Here is a 16,648-nt window from a genome sequence, read left to right as displayed (position 1 = left end):
TTCGCAAAGTAAAAGGGAAACCACGCAATTTCGAGGCAAATTTGTGTAGATCAATGTATTCTACTTTAAAAACATCTTTCTTACCATCATTTTATAACAAACGGTTTCTAACTCTTTTACGCTTGTACAGTGCTTCGTATACCACCGACCATGTGTGAAGTCTGATACCTTACAAATGAGTGTTGAATTTGTATTAAAGACGTCTAGTTGCAACATCACACATCCCTGTGTTGCATGGATTAAAAGTAAGGTCTTGTTTCTAAACGTCTTGCTCAGTATGTCGACCAACAGTGATTAGCTTCTGACTACACTGCTGTCAAATTTTCGATCGATCTTTTTTTTGACGACCTTTTTTTGATGCACATGTAAAACAATGTTGTCTGTTGCAGTGTTTCAGTGGTAATTTAACCTGTCAAATCGGAATATTTCTTTTTTGTGGCAGCGAGAATGGCGTAAGTAGGTATGTGGAAATTTCTCAATTGGGTTTTACAGCCAAAAACGCCTCCTAAGGGATAAAAAAGGCCTGCTGTTCTATTGCGTTACCTTTTTTCCCCTTATAATTTAAAACTTTGGTCTTAAAAAAAATATTCGGTTCAGTAAAAAATCTGAGAAACAAGCCCTGCGGTCTTGTGGAGTTTTCTCCCACATTCGAGCCCTGGATAGTATCGGCAACTGAGCGACACGTGGTGTGGTGCAGTGCAAGGCACATTAGAGGCCGCTTAAAAATTGTTGATGTTTTTGACCCACCCACACACCCCTAATTTTTATTATTAAAAAAATTGATTTGTTATGCAATATTAAAAATAAAACTTCATGTTGTTTGCATTGTCTTGGGCGATGAATTCCATGAAAGATTGAATTTTCTTAGAAAAATGAAATTGCTCCCATTATTGAATGTTTATCTTTATATCATTCCAAACACGTCCAAGTGTCAGGGGAATTTTTAAAATTCTGTTTGGGTATTGTTAACTGTGATTTTTTTCCCTTCCAATAGTGCATTTTGATGGGGAAAAAGTAAAATTTTTACGATTTTATAAATTGTAAAATTTCAATACAGCTCAATGTACACTTGTATCAATACTTGGTTTGAGGTACTTTCAGCGTGTTACCAAAATACACTATTTTAAATATAATTACTAAATAATCTTGTTTCAATTGCTGCAACTTATAATTTCCCTCCTACTAGTATGGGCTCATGTAAAAACAATAAAAACTATAGATAAATTCTTAACCACCACTTCACAATGAGTCTCCAAAAACCGTAACGCGTGTTACTTTGTAATGCGTGTTACCAATGTAACGCATGTTACCAAGGCCATTACACTGTATACAATGGTCAGATGGGCCCAGCAAACAGTTTAAAAACAATATATTCCTGCCACTATCCAAGGCCTTGTAGACAAGCACGATGTGATTTAGGTGGAATTACTTTGCGACATCCTATGGCAACCATGGCGATGGAATCGGGGGGGGGGGGGGGGGGAAGGGGGGGGGGTCATCTAAGCGATTCTAGGCGTCTGGAGTTAGTTTTTTGTGGTATATGTTGGGGATTATCAGACCTTCGTTTATAGAAATAGAAGGAGCTCTTTTAATCGCTCTCCTGAGAATACTCAGGAGCTCAACTAAAAAATCACTCTTCTTAGATTGTCCAGGAGCTCAATTTGTTTGACTAGCATAGCATACTCAGTTTATGATTACTATGGTCTGGTCGGATCGGACGTACACAAATAAAATTTACAGACAAAATAAAATAAAACAACCCCGATCCCACTCCCATGTGACAAAATACGGCACGATTTTAAGGTTGTAAGTTTCCTTTTTCTAAAATGTTTTCACATTTGATATAAAGCATTAGAAAATACACATTTTCTTCAGGAAAATACGTCGTTGATCCATGGTTGATAGTAGCAGTTCTAGTATTGCACGGACCGACGTATACAGTAGCGAGTTCGTAAAGCTAGCAATCTGTTAATTGCGCTGCTCAATCTCGAGATTGCACAACAACAGATGTTGCTTGAGCTACGTACGCCGACGGTATGCGCTTCGCCCTCGCATTTGCGCCACCTGGAAATGCCCTAAAACTCCCACGTGACACGTCAAGTCTTGTCTCAATGCGTTTATTGCTGGTTCGCGTAGATTTTACCAATAGAGGGCGTTTAATATCACGCTAGTGCATCGTTCCAAAGCGACCTCTAGCATTCAATGTTTCTTTTATCTATTGTCGCACGGAAAGTAACCACGACTGGCGGGTATTCTGCTTTTGTGTTATAAATAAAATACACCGTAATGATCAAAAGATGAACAAAAGGTTTACAAAAGATGAACACTCAAATCAAATTAGTCTTGCAACCAGAGAATGGAGAATGATGAAGGACACTCTAAAACATAATGCGTGTAACCGCGAAATCGCCCACTTGCATATTGTACTTTTACATAGTGTGCATAATGTTAAGGGCCTCGAATTTAACACTGGACCACAGGCCCAGTTATATTAGCCCCGGACCAGTAAACTTCGACCGAACAGCTTTGGCAGTCTTGTGTCTTTTGAGAAATGAGTAAAACAATGTCATGAAAATAATTTTCGTCTCAGTTATCATGAGACAAACATTATTTTAGCAAGTGAAAACATTTTCATGGCATTGTTTTACTCATTTCTCAAAAACTACAGCACCTCAGCAAGTAATATTTTAAGGTCACTTTCTACTATCATTATCTTTAAACGGTGTAAATCTGTGGACATTGTGCTTTGTGTTAAAAAAAAAAAAAAATCCTTTAAAAGCTCAACTCGTCTGTTGTCTAACACCTTTGTTATAGAAAAGTCAACTAGTCAAATCTCAGGTCGGTGATAACAATTCTACCTCCATGGTTTAAAAAAATTTGCTTTGACCTGTGTCGTTAATATGTGACCCGCTCTATCGTAATGAGGAATGTCGAGTAAATTTCATTTTTGCGTTTATCATCCTAATCCAAACAAGCAAATCTAAACGTTAAAAAAAAAATAATAATAATCAAGATCATACGACCTTCCTGTCTGAAGCAATGTGGAATTTTCGACGACCTTGACGCTTAATTTTTACGACCCGTTTTGGAAAACATGAACGCCGGAAAAATTAATTAAAAAAAAAAAACGTGACGTCTCACACACTCGTTAAAATAATATTTTCCTTACGAAATGAAAACATCGATTTTTAACCCCCTGTAGTCAGACAAACAAAATTACCAAAAGTACAAACAACCCAACGAGAAGTTGAGTTATAATGTGTAGACAATTTCAACAATAAATTTGACACTCTTTACCTGAAATTTTAGAGCAATTTACGTTAATATTTCCAACTTGAAATGCGAGTTTCGTTCCATCAAAACAGAGTAAGGACAGCTGTCAGCATGGTCAGCGATGCATCACATAATTCCCCCGGGTATACTCGGCTTGAAGACCAGGGAATATTCGCTATTAATACCCGTGCATGTTTCTCATGATTTTAGCGATATTTCTTACCCAAACACAAAGTTTAACTTAGAGATTATTCCTTTGAAATTCAGAATTATTTGGGTTTGGAATAATTCAACCTTGAAAAACCTAGTATCTAGTATGAATGGATTTAAATAAGAAATCAATATTTTTGTATCAAGCATAAATGCTGCAAAATATACAAGCAAATTGGATCGCAAAATTTGCGATGCACTTTTTAAAATTGCATAGCAAATCATTCAAATTTCATCGCAATTTGCGTTGCGATACAGGCGAAATCGTTCCCTGGATATTGCTGTGCGTGGTCTTTTGTCAAGGTGGTTTAAGCTAGTTTTAACAATATCATCTGACTTTTTGAAGTGGTGAAGTTATGAACTCTGTTGAGTTCCAATTTTGTGCATAAGATTAGGCCCAAAATTGAGAAATTTGATCTAGAAAGCCAACCTTTTCAATAATCTTAGACATTTTTAAAATTTTATTTACATCTTTGTCTGTCTTCTGATTAGAAAGTGTAACAGTATATTATTCTATGATAACCTGTGTTTGTTTGTTTTCTTGTGTTTATCCCAGGTGACATACATGGCCAGTACTATGATCTTTTGCGATTGTTTGAGTACGGTGGGTTTCCACCAGAAGCCAACTACCTCTTTCTGGGGGATTATGTTGACCGTGGCAAGCAATCCCTGGAGACCATCTGTTTGCTGTTAGCATACAAAATCAAGTACCCAGAAAACTTCTTCCTGTTACGAGGCAATCACGAGTGTGCTAGTATCAACAGAATCTATGGTTTTTATGATGAATGTAAGTTCTTTTGATTGGAATTTTAAATTAACTTAATTTCTTGTCAAAACGAAGATCATAACTCAAGAAGGACTGGGCATATCAAATTACATGTAAATCTTGGTATACGAATTGGTGTTGGGATACCCAGAATCCTGGTTTTTTTTAGGTTCCTGTTGTAATTTGTCTGTTGTTTTAATTCGAGTTTCACATGCATGCGGGATTGTGGAATTTTTTATTATTTTTATTATTATTTTGTTTAAGGTAAGAGGAGATACAACATAAAACTTTGGAAGACATTCACAGATTGCTTCAACTGCCTACCTATTGCAGCTATCATTGATGAAAAGATATTCTGTTGTCATGGAGGTAAGTGAAAGAATTTCAAAGTACTCGGTCAGTGTTCTCCACTGACTTTTTTTTTAGGAGGGCGGCATGACGTAAACAAAATGGCACCCGTCAATATGACGTAATCAAAATGGCGCCCATTTTGATATGACGTCATCGGACGTGAAACTACTGTTTGAGAAAACCATTTTCTTAAAATAATGTATCATCCCCTGGGCCAGACGACGCTACCTACCTATTGATCGACATCCACTTCGTTTGGAACAACCCTATTTTAAAAACTAAATCAAAACTACCATTTGTTATACATTTTGCTTTGTGCGCCGTGCCAATAACCTCAAAGGGATGATCGGCATGCCGCACATCGGAACTTAGAAAGCGGGTGATCGGACCATGATCAGACGGTCTTCGTGTGCAATTTTCAAAACGAGAAAAAAAAAACAAAAAAAAAAAACACATTTTTGGACGATCTTTTCCCCAAGTTATGGCCCTAAATAATACTTCTTCCATCCAAAACTATTTTCATGAATTAGTGATTAGCGGTTCCGTCGTTAAGAACTTCGTTTGTGTTTGTAATAAAATAATCTAGATTCAACGATCGGTAAACGCACCGAACAATTTATTTATCAATGAACTTTGCCCCGCATCGCACACGCCCTCAATGGGCGAAAGTCGACATGTTTGATTATGCTTCGAGGCTGTACATTGTACCATTCCGTTCACGCGTGCGGCACACTGTGTGGCAATTCTTTCTCGGTTTGTGAACGTGCGTATTGTGTTGGAGTCTATCAACGGCCAATCACAGCGTGCGGACTGTGCATGCACAATGCATGCAGTGGAGATTGCCATGTTCTGGGCGACGTCGACGATGTGCGTGGTGTGTGTGCATGGTTGGTTTACGATCGCATTTCTGAAGCTATAATTTTGAAGTCGGCTCTGGCTTGTCAGGTACTCGTTTGATCTTATTAAATGCTGTCTAAAAATAGTCTCACTGTCTTTTTTTGGGCAGGGCGGCCAATAATTTTAGCAGGGCGGCCAATTCTTTGGCAGGGTGGCCTAAATTTTAGGAGGGCGGCCCGCCCTCCCAATTTACGTGTGTGGAGAACATTGCTCAGTTGATTTTTTAAAAGTGGGAAAAAAATGAACATATATACAATTGCCAGTCATTTCAGTAATTTTTAGTTTTTTGTTTTTTTTTAATAAAAAAATGTTTTTGGAATAAAAAAATGTTTTTGGAATAAAAAAAAAGTTTTTTTTTCCAGGCTCGAACATTGACATCTGGATTTAAAAGAAACAAACTCAAATTAAAATCTTTAAGTTTGAAATAATTTGTTAAAACAAAAATCAAACTCTCTGTCACTGGTTCCCGTCGAATGAGCTTAGACAATAAAGAACATAAATGATCATAACTCCTGATTGCAATGATGTACTGAATTGAAACTTAAGTCAAACATTGCTTCTTACATGTAGTTTCATATGAAAAGATAAAACTCAAAGAATTAATCACAGGTTTTAGTTAATGAGCTAAAACAATGAAAAACATTAAATGGTCATAACTCCTTATTGCAATGATTTACTGAATTGAAACTTTAGTCAAACATTGCTTCTTACATGTAGATTCATATGAAAAGATAAAACTCAAATAATTAATCACAGGTTTTAGTTGAATGAGCTTAAACAATGAAAAACATTAAATGGTCATAACTCCTTATTGCAATGATTTACTGAATTGAAACTTTAGTCAAACATTGCTTCTTACATGTAGATTCATATGAAAAGATAAAACTCAAAGAATTAATCGCGGGTTTCAGTTGAATGAGCTAAAACAATGAAAAACATTAAATGGTCATAACTCCTTATTGCAATGATGTACTTACTTGAAACTTAAGTCAAACATTGCTTCTTACAAGTAGATTCATATGAAAAGATAAAACTCAAAGACCTAATCACTGGTTTCAGTTGAATGGTCTAAAACAATGAAACATTAAATAGACTTAACTCCTTATTTCAATGATGAAATGACTTCAAACTATTGCTTTTTACATATAGATTCATAAGAAAAGATTTATACCTCCCTTTGTGCATCACTGGTTCCAGTTGAATGAGCTGAAACATTATTAGCCTTAAATGGTCATAACTCCTGATTGCAATGATGTTCTGACTTGAAACTTAAGTCAAATATTGCTTCTTACATATAGATTAATATAAAGAGATAAAACTTAAAGAATTAATCGCTGGTTTCAGTTGAATGAGCTAAAACAATGAACACATTGAATAGGCATAACTCCTTATTTCCATGATGTACTCACTTGAAACCTAAATCAAATAAAACTCAACGAGTGCATCACTGAAGAGTGCAAAGTTTTAATCAAATAATTATTGCTGCTTAGATGCATATAATATGAAAAGATAAAACTCAAAGATCACTGGTTCCAGTTGAATGAGCTAAATCAATGAAAACCTTAAATGTCATAACGTCATACTTGTCAACATCCCCACCCCTTTGACCTTCAGTCGATCAAATGATTGGTTTTTCTGTCAGTCATTGGTTCTATCTGGTGATCAGCAGCTCGCCATGGCAGCTTCGCTGTTCTAGTTTCTAATTAAAAACATGAAACAGAAAATCATTGGCCCAACGTTAAACAATCGTGCAGCTAATAAGCCAGGCAACCATGTTTCATGACAACATACATGTTACATGATACAATGAATGCTACAATTGACACTCAATGTTGATGAAATTATTGTGGGTAAAATCCAAATGAAATTGTTGATCAAAATTGCTAACGTTCATTTCAGTACACATACAATAATTAAAACACGATGGACATAACCACATGCTGACTGTTAAGTATCCACCATGCGTGCACTTGGCCTTAGAGACAACACACAGTGCACGGTCCAAAGTCCAAGCTCACCAATATTCCAAACGCTGTGATTGGTCATTGATGGCTGTTGATAATTACCATATGTGATTCAACGTAGTTGGCGTTCATGAATGGCATGAAAAGGCTTGCCGCATTTTGTGCAGCACGCCTGCAGATGTAAAACACACAGCCGCTGGATTCATTGCATTGTTTCTCAATGTGTATTGTCAACTGATCAGTGAATCACAAAGATGTACTGACTTGAAACATGAAGTTTGTTGGAAAAAGATGGAAAAAGTGTAATTTAGGGCAGAAATTAAAAGGACACGCTGCCTTGGACCAGGCGAGTTGGTCTTTGAAAAGTATTTGAATTTTTTTACTAAATGCATATAGCTGGAAAGATGTTTTAAAAGTAGAATATTATACAAATAATGAATGTTTGTGAGTGCAATGGTGCGAATATGTTCATGAGTTGGAAGATGGAATGTTCTATTCAACAAGGCGGATGAAGAAGTTCTCACCATCTTCCCACTCTCGTCCAGAAACAACAAAAAGAAGCGACAAAATAGTTGCAACATATCCTGAAGCCAGAAAAACGGTTATTTTTGTAAAATGTGTAACCAAAAATATGGAATTGTCGGTGTTGCTGTCTGTTTTGTGAATAAAATTTCTGTGACAAAAAATGTTTTAAAAAGCAGCATAAATAACCATGTATGTGATCTAAAACATGATTGCGTCTTTATCACGCAAGCCTTGCTTAAAATAATCCCGCAAAAAACCCCAAAACAAACAAAAAACAACCAAACCGCGCTTGTGATCAAATTATACTGCGTCTTCATACGCCCAATCAGCCCGCAAAAAAACCAAACCAAGCCCCAACCAAATCGCAACAAAATAAACCAAAACCAGGATGGAAGAATCGTACATATGGCATCTTCTTTATTATGTGGACCATTTGTAAGTCTGAAATTCGGACCCTGATATTTTTATAAGTGAAAGCTTTTTTGTTTATTTATACATTGTAATAAACTAAGAGGTACCTCGCAAGATATTATACACAATTTTGACAGCCCAGGCCTTTCAAATAAATCAAGGTAGAAGATTTTGAGTCCCTGACATCAGCATTTTTGACGGACCTCAACAACCTGTTAGGTAATTGAGGTATTTAAATGATAAAAACTTCATATTTGCAGGGCATTTATTTAACTTTCGAATGCGCAGGTGGTGGGGGATGTTGACAAATAATTTAACAGCAAAAGACAATCAAAGTCCGACAAAAATATCAACAATAAGAAACACGTGAGTTAACCAATTTTTAAGACATTCAATAAGTTCGAAAAAAATACAAAGAAAACACGTTTAAATAATAGTTGTTTTGTGACAATGATTGCTGCGATACCTGGTCAACTATCAGAGTAATCAGTTTTTCAAATCTCCAGCGGTGTAATTTTTCCTTGTCTGTCATTTACTTCCGCGCAACGTTCATGAATGTTCTGATCGCCCTGTAAGTTGACCTTTGACACGAGACGTACCCCCTCAAACGTCTGCTTGTAGTCAGGCACCCTCAGTGTTTTTACGGAACGCGCGATCAGCACATGTTTTTCTGCGCGATCTTATACTCGGGCAAAATAATTCTGTCAAGAAAATGACGTCGGCATTTACTGCCGTTCGACACTCCATCTGACAGCTCCAGACGAAAAACCAAAACGTCTTTCAGATGATTTACAACGGAAATACTTTCTTCAGAACGCTAGTTTTTGGAAACTAAATCAACTTCCATTCAGGTACGTTTGATGTGGATTGCGCGAAGGTAATAAAGTCTGGAACGTCATTTTGGGAATTAAGTCCGTCTATTTAAGGAACGTCATGCAAATCTGTCATCTTTTGGCGATCGTCACTTAAAATCTGTCAAAAATAACGTTCGGAACTGACGTTTTTTACCTTTAAAAAAATGTGGACGCTTGACAAAGTTTTTATTTTTGATAGATATTAGTTATGAGAGGCTGCAATAATCAGCGAAATTACAGTAGTCTTGTGCCAGGAAAAAAATAATTACAGACAATATTTGCTTTGTTTTTCTGTCAACCTTATGCCCTCCTCTGTCAGGCTTATATTTTCTGTGTTTGGTGTTTTGTTGATTTTTTACTGATTTTATTTGAAAGTACATCTGTTGGACCTCATTATAGTAAACAATGAATGTTCCTTGTGATTTACTTAAGCTAGTTTTGAATTAAATACATATAACCACAGGTTTCACTGCTGCAGACTCTACACTTTTAAAATGATCACCACACAATTAAAATGAACTGAACTATCCTTATATGAACATTTTAATAAACCTTAATATGTATACAATAATTTGAAATATCTGAAAAGGTCAAAAATAATTTTTTGAAAAATGACATTTGAGGTTGTAAAATGGTCCATATTTCAAAGAAGATGCCATAAGCAATACTCTTTTTTGCTCATCCAGTTATCCTAAATTGGTAATTTTTGTTGAATAAAGCCATTACAGCCTACACCGTCTTCAGTTTTTTCGTAGAACACGCTCAACTTTATTCCCACGGAAATCTACTCCGCTGACGACCACGCTGTTGACAGAATGTGCGTGTTTTGCTGTGTGGTCTTTTGTCAAGGCGGTTGAAACTAGTTTTGGATTTCACCAATAGAGGACGTTTATTCTCATGCTACCGAATTATCTGAAACGCCCTCTAGTGTTTAATTTTTCTTACATTTATTGTCACACGTGAAGTAATACAAAGACTACAAGCCGTGCGTTGCATGATGGGATTTTGGGCTGTGTAAACGTGATTTTGCCATAAGTTTGCCAGCGTTTTTACGTTTTATCCAAACCTTGAGTGAATGTTTTTACGTTTTATTCAAACCTTAAAATAATAAATAAACAGTCATAGTTCTGTAGTACCGCTGCTGATATTTTTGACTGGTCAGCCGGACCATTTGGCAAGGCATTTCAGCTGGTCCGCTGCAGTTTCCACTGGCATTTGGCCAGCAGACAACCATTTAGGTCGAACGCTGCCAACTCGACCGATCCAAGGCAACGTGTCGCTTTAAGAAATAAGATCGTCCAAAAATGCAATTTTGCAAATTTCACCTCCATGTTTTGTTTTTTGTTTTTATTTGTTGAAATATTTTGTTATGTTTTGATGTGTGTCAATACTTGCGGGCTAGTGAAAAAACATGCGGACGATCAAAATGTTTGGTTGACAAACTAAGGGGGGGGGGATAAAGAAAAAACCCTTGCATTTGAACATTGTTAAATTTGTTAGAGACTAAACTGTGTTACCCTTTTTTCAGGATTATCACCAGACTTGCAAGCAATGGAACAAATAAGGCGTATCATGCGACCAACAGATGTCCCTGACCAGGGTCTACTGTGTGATCTGCTTTGGTCAGACCCTGACAAAGAAACCAATGGTTGGGGTGAAAATGACAGGGGTGTATCATTCACATTTGGACCTGAAATAGTCTCAAAGTTTCTTAGCAAACATGACTTGGATCTCATATGCAGAGCACATCAGGTGAGTACTCCTTAATTTCTTGCGAGTGTACGTTTGTTACAATGGATCTTTATGAAGTTTATGGGCAATTCCAAGCAAACATGGACATGACACAAAAAAATCAAGTTTTTGTCGCAACTTTCTTTCCACCTAGAAGTTATAGCTACATATGAAACCAATTTATTTTTAGTTGTTGACAAGGAATGAACCCAATTTTGCCAAATAAGAACTCAGCTTGGGCTCCATGTAGCAGGCATGCAACTCTTCCGCGTTTCCGCGGAATTCCGCGTTTTTAAAAATATGATTAGCGCTAAAAAAATACATTCCGCGGTTAGCGCGATCTTAAGATAAATTCAACAATGCATCGTAACGCATGGTCTGGCCTCTGCCTCGGTACGCAATCCATTCTACTGCATGGTCAATATAAAGCCCACAGCAAGCAATGCATACGTTTACACACTGCGTGCGGTCATTAATAGCCGTGTTTACGGTCGAAAAATCTGGAACAGTGGAACGCACCCCGTGGCGCGGGCGAGTTGTGTGCTAAACCAAGTTATTATACAGCCTTGAAATGAGTCTAAGGTCGTGTCTTCGTCTGGTCCCGCTATTTTGCAATAGTATACACGTGTTGTACATGTATGTGTGTGTGAGTTAGTTACCAAACGTACACGTATACTGTGTGCTTGTCTCACATTGCGTTACGAAACAGTCGCATCTTCAAACGTCCGTCAAAATGACATCCAAAAGAAATTATATTTTAGAGCGGGACCGAGTGGTACCTGGCCAAATTAAAGCCATAGATAAAGGAGTAAAAACTACCTGGAAGTGGTTCTGGTTGGGGAAAAAAAGACGTAGACGGTAAACTGCTCTCCGAAACCGTCCGGAAAGTGGACAAGCCAGGAATGGCATATTGTGTGGTGTGCAAGAGGGAGATTTAACGACGGCAAGCGGGGACAAGTGGCTGGCACCGACCATTGTAAGGTGGCAAAGCATCGGGAGTTGATTAAGTTGAGGAAAAGTAACAATTTTTTCCCAGGTAGTTATGAAATTTGCATAAAATTATTATTCCCCCCCAAAAAAAAAAAAATAAACGATTTTTTTTTTTTTTTTTTTTTTCTATTTTTTTTTTTTTTTTTTTGGGGGGGGGGATAATAATTTTATGCAAATTTCATAATTACCTGGACAACAATAGTTAGTTTTCCTCAACTTAATCAACTCCCAATGCTTTGCCACCTTCGAATTACGGTGCATACATAGGCAAGGTGTTTTTTCCATGTTATTTTAGTTGTATAAAACACTCCACTTTGTCTTACATGCTAACAATGAACCTAAGAGCATAAAAAACCTCAACACTTTTTAGGGTACCATTGTGGGTCTCGAAAAGTTTCCTCTTTTTTTTTCATCGGGCAGTTGCATGCCTGATGTAGGCGTTGCTACATTGCCTGGAAAACTGTAATGCGACTGACCGTAATGCAACTGACCATGGTTTTGCCATGTACATGTATACCTAAAAGTTCAAGTTGCTGACCATTTATAAGTATCCTGTTGGATACTCATGTATAAGAGTTGTGTGTAACATAGAGTAACTTTTTCGCAAGCTTTTTGATAGAGGAAATTTTTGAATTGTGTCAAGTGTGTTTTTTACCATGTCCTTTTTGTGTAATGCAACTGACCGCAACATTATAACATCCAGAGCACAAAGCCCACAATATTTATAATATTATCAATTCAAAGCCGTGTGTGTCAAGTACAAATCAGTCTATAAACTTAGTGGAAAGAATATCTCACATGGAACTTCAAGCACCAAGATCAAGAAATGACACTGAAAAGTGTAATGCGACTGACCGTGGAATTGCCCTTATACTTAATATTTCCCAAGAACTAAATACTAATGATAAGTGGAGGATTTCCACAATAGAACATTGATTAGCTTCGAAAGCAAAAAACAAACAATACTAGATTTAGTATTTGTAGAAACAAACACTAGGTGTTCGGGGATCGTCGGGTGAGTGTTGGAATCGATGAAGATTATAACTTGTTAATAGCTCGTCAAAATACAAAGAAATCAAAATGAAAACGGATTACTTTTATACATTTCAATTTTTTATTTTTACCACATAGTTTCAACGGGAACTATAAACAACATGCATACAATGAATATTCACAAGAAAAAGTCAAGCTGAAAATCTTTCTTGCTCATGATAGGATTTTTCAAAACAATAAACTTTTGTTATAAACAGATTTCTTAGCTAAGTTCTTAAAGAGAGATTTGATTTTAAGTACATGTACATACTTAGTAAACTTACAAAAAATGTTGTCAGCAGATGAAAGCAAATATTAATTTGTTCACGTCATTATCTGTAAATTTAAAGGATGGGTCAAACTTTGTTTCATACAGTGCGAACTTGTCGGAAGTCCAGATACTTTAAACCGCTCACCAAGGCGCCGGAAGATTTTGTTCAATTCATCTTCAGAATTGAAAGGGTCAATATAATCATAAATCATATAGAGCAATATTTTTTTCGATTTCCTTTTTATCATCTTCGCTGCAGATCTCTAAGCTGCACTTAGGGTTACTCACAAGTACATACATGTACATTGTATCAGGTTCAATGACGCTTATAATATAATATTTTTCAAAATAAGCCATGCCGTATGTTGACAATTATAAAGTTCTGTTGCTTTAAAACTCTCAATACTCATTAAGTTTCGGTGCATGAAACATTGATGTGTAGTAATGATGTCGTTAAGTCAAGAATAGTGTGTGCATTAAATTAAAGGCTTGCTTTCATTTAAGACAATAATTTTCCTACAGACGAGCGGGCTGTTAACTTGAAACTATTGAAAGGGGCACTTGTTTTTAATAAATATGTAAAACGAAGGCAAATCGAGGAAACAGCAAACCTAAGCCTTTTGTTAATTTTGACTAAAACATATAATGAGTTAAGTACTACTTCTACCTGTAAGGCCATTTTTTTAATTTATTACTTGGATTACGGAATGGCCGCAATTTTGTGTGTTAAAAAAAACACAGATCTGGTACTATTCCCGCAAAACACGCGCGTGCGATCACTAGCCTATATTAGTTCATCCCACGTGACCGTGTTTCAGCCAACCAGAATACAGAACAAGCAAGAAGTGTGTTATAACCCCCATACTAGATGTACATTTTGTACCACCGGGAGTCGAGTGTGCTTGTAAAACGCGTGTCTTTTCTGTGTATGTACAATGTACATGTACATAAACACTATCACGTAAAACTGACCAGGTGCGTATACATGACAACCAACGATGGCTTCAGATTTTTTCCCTCCACAGGCTAGCAATTGAGCAATGCATGGGCATGTATACATGTCAAGGTTTGGAGATTGTCCAGTTGAACGAAATGAGAAAATCAATGAGGACACAAGTCGGCAGACACAAGTTTGAAACTTTGAAAGGATCTTTGGATACAGACAACCAAGAATTTCCATAATAATAAATAGGATAATATTTAGAATAAATGTGTGCAAAATTAGGAGACAGCTTTAAAACCAGTTTAATAATAAAAGGAACAACATGAACTACATGTATATTGTTGTTGAACCGATGAAATATTCAGTTGGAGAGGGAGGGCTTCGTCGCATTAGCAGACTCTTCACACGATTAAAACAAAATAGATCTAAATTCTTGCATTTCTCCAGCTCCTTTGTCGAAAAAAACAAACAGTTTAAATGATCTAACATACCTTGCAGATGTTCTTAACATAAATAAACAACTGTTTGTTTTTACTTTCCAAGTAGAAAACATCAGTTTAGTTATATAATCCCAAATCATCCAAATTGCATTGCAATTTGCGATGCGATACAGGAGAAATCAATGCATTACAAACACAAACATAAATCTAAAAACGGTAATAATTTCAGACGGTGAGTGTTTTCTTTCACAGGTTGGTAGTTTTCATGTGTTTTAGAAGCCGGCCACTTTTATTCATTGTTTTTTTCTTCTTTCTTTTTCCGCCCGCCCGATTTCATGAGCTGGAAATGCCGTAATCCCTTTTTTTGTTTTCCTTTTTTTCCCGTCCCCGCTCATTTTTGTAGCTTTAGAAATCCGTAATCCAAGTCTTCAAGAATAAATGGCCTAAGGTGTATCATGGGAATAAGGAATGCAACACAGCGAGTGGAAGTCTGTCACTGGATCCAAAACCATTCCGCTGAATTTTTCATTCCGGTGGTTGATCAAAACATGACCAACGTCGTCTTTATCTGCTTGTATTTTTTCACATAATTAAAAGTCTTACTGCTCAAAGTTCTGGGTATTTGTTCTGACTATACTTTGGAGTTTTCTGTGTGTTTTTAACCTGACTCAGGTTAACAAAATTATTCGCCAATTATTGGTTACAAAAAATTGTTGACAAAACATTTCAAGACACCTCAGTGTTATTTCATTTAAATTTATTAATCACCTCCAAATTGTTATTTTGTGTTGACAGGTAGTTGAGGATGGTTATGAGTTTTTTGCCAAACGTCAACTAGTGACACTCTTCTCTGCACCTAACTACTGTGGAGAGTTTGACAACGCAGGAGCGATGATGAGTGTAGATGAAACACTTATGTGTTCCTTTCAGGTAAAAGAGGGGGTACCTTGCTCCCCCCAGTGCACTAAAGACTTTTTTTAGGAGAGTGGCCCCCGTTCATATGATGTAATAAAAATAATGCCAGTTTGTATATGACGTCATCAAACGTGAAAGCAACAAATGCTTGCAATTATCCTTTACTTAAAAATAATGTTATTAAACCCGGCCCGATACTACCTAGGCGATTGATTGACATCCATTTTGGTCGGAACAAACTTATTTGAAAAACTAATTCAAAACTTACAATTTGTGATACATTTTGCTTTGTGCACCGTGCCAAAAACATAAAGGGATGATATGCCCCACGCACAGTGTGGGGTCTTAGAAAGCTGGTGATTGGAATGTATCAAGTTTCACTGCTAAATACTATGAGTTAGCAGCGGAATTTTTGCTGCCAGTTTTTGAGTTGCGATCATGGAAATCAGTAAGCAACCTGGCGGCATATTCACCAACAGATGCTAAGTTAAATTGTGAGAAGTGTTTGCAAAACGAGCGCCCGACTGGGATGAAATCAAATGTAAAAAGTACAGCATTTGGATAGAATCTATTCGGTAAGGCTTAAAGATACGTTGTGGTAACATTGAAAATTAATAGTGATCATCATGTTTTACAAAGCGAACTGTTTTGTTTTGTTTTAGCACTAATAATTGTTAACAAAATCATTCTTGTACAACTGGATTGAAGGTCGGTTATGAACGATGCTGGGCGCTCTGTGATAACTTCGTCCATTGTTCACTGAAGTGATCTGTAATGGATTTATGTGTACAGCTGTAATATATATCGTTATCGTGTTGCACATTCCACTAAGTAGCATGTAAGGCTTATAATGTGGGCGCCACTGTACTTCAAACAACACAAGCTTTGACTTGTGAGTTTAGTTCGCCATACCATAAAGCTAAGCAATTGCAGTTTAATATATTACTGTTTTTTATTTATTTTTAAAATCTGCTCATCTCAGCTGGCAAGCTATAAAGTTGATATAAGTGTTTAGGCCAAACAAAATAAATGTTCTGTTTTGGGTTACCCAACCTACCCTAAATTTACAACCTGA

At 36.6% G+C, this 16,648-nt stretch overlaps 1 protein-coding gene across 1 annotated transcript in view; it reads left to right on the top strand.

Moving 5' to 3' along the window:
- LOC139938064 (serine/threonine-protein phosphatase PP1-gamma catalytic subunit A) overlaps window positions 1-16,648 on the top strand; it is a 48,112-nt gene that overhangs the window by 23,366 nt on the left and 8,098 nt on the right. Inside the window, exons 3-6 of the mRNA XM_071933434.1 lie at window positions 4,040-4,270; window positions 4,514-4,618; window positions 10,780-11,003; window positions 15,454-15,588. Of these exons, the coding sequence (XP_071789535.1) occupies window positions 4,040-4,270; window positions 4,514-4,618; window positions 10,780-11,003; window positions 15,454-15,588 (695 nt within the window). The remainder of the gene's footprint in view (window positions 1-4,039; window positions 4,271-4,513; window positions 4,619-10,779; window positions 11,004-15,453; window positions 15,589-16,648) is intronic.

The sequence above is a fragment of the Asterias amurensis genome, chromosome 6 (assembly GCF_032118995.1).
Source record: "Asterias amurensis chromosome 6, ASM3211899v1".
Lineage (NCBI taxonomy): Eukaryota > Metazoa > Echinodermata > Asteroidea > Forcipulatida > Asteriidae > Asterias > Asterias amurensis.
Note: the sequence above shows the minus strand (reverse complement) of the source record. Positions and strands in the feature narration are given on the sequence as shown.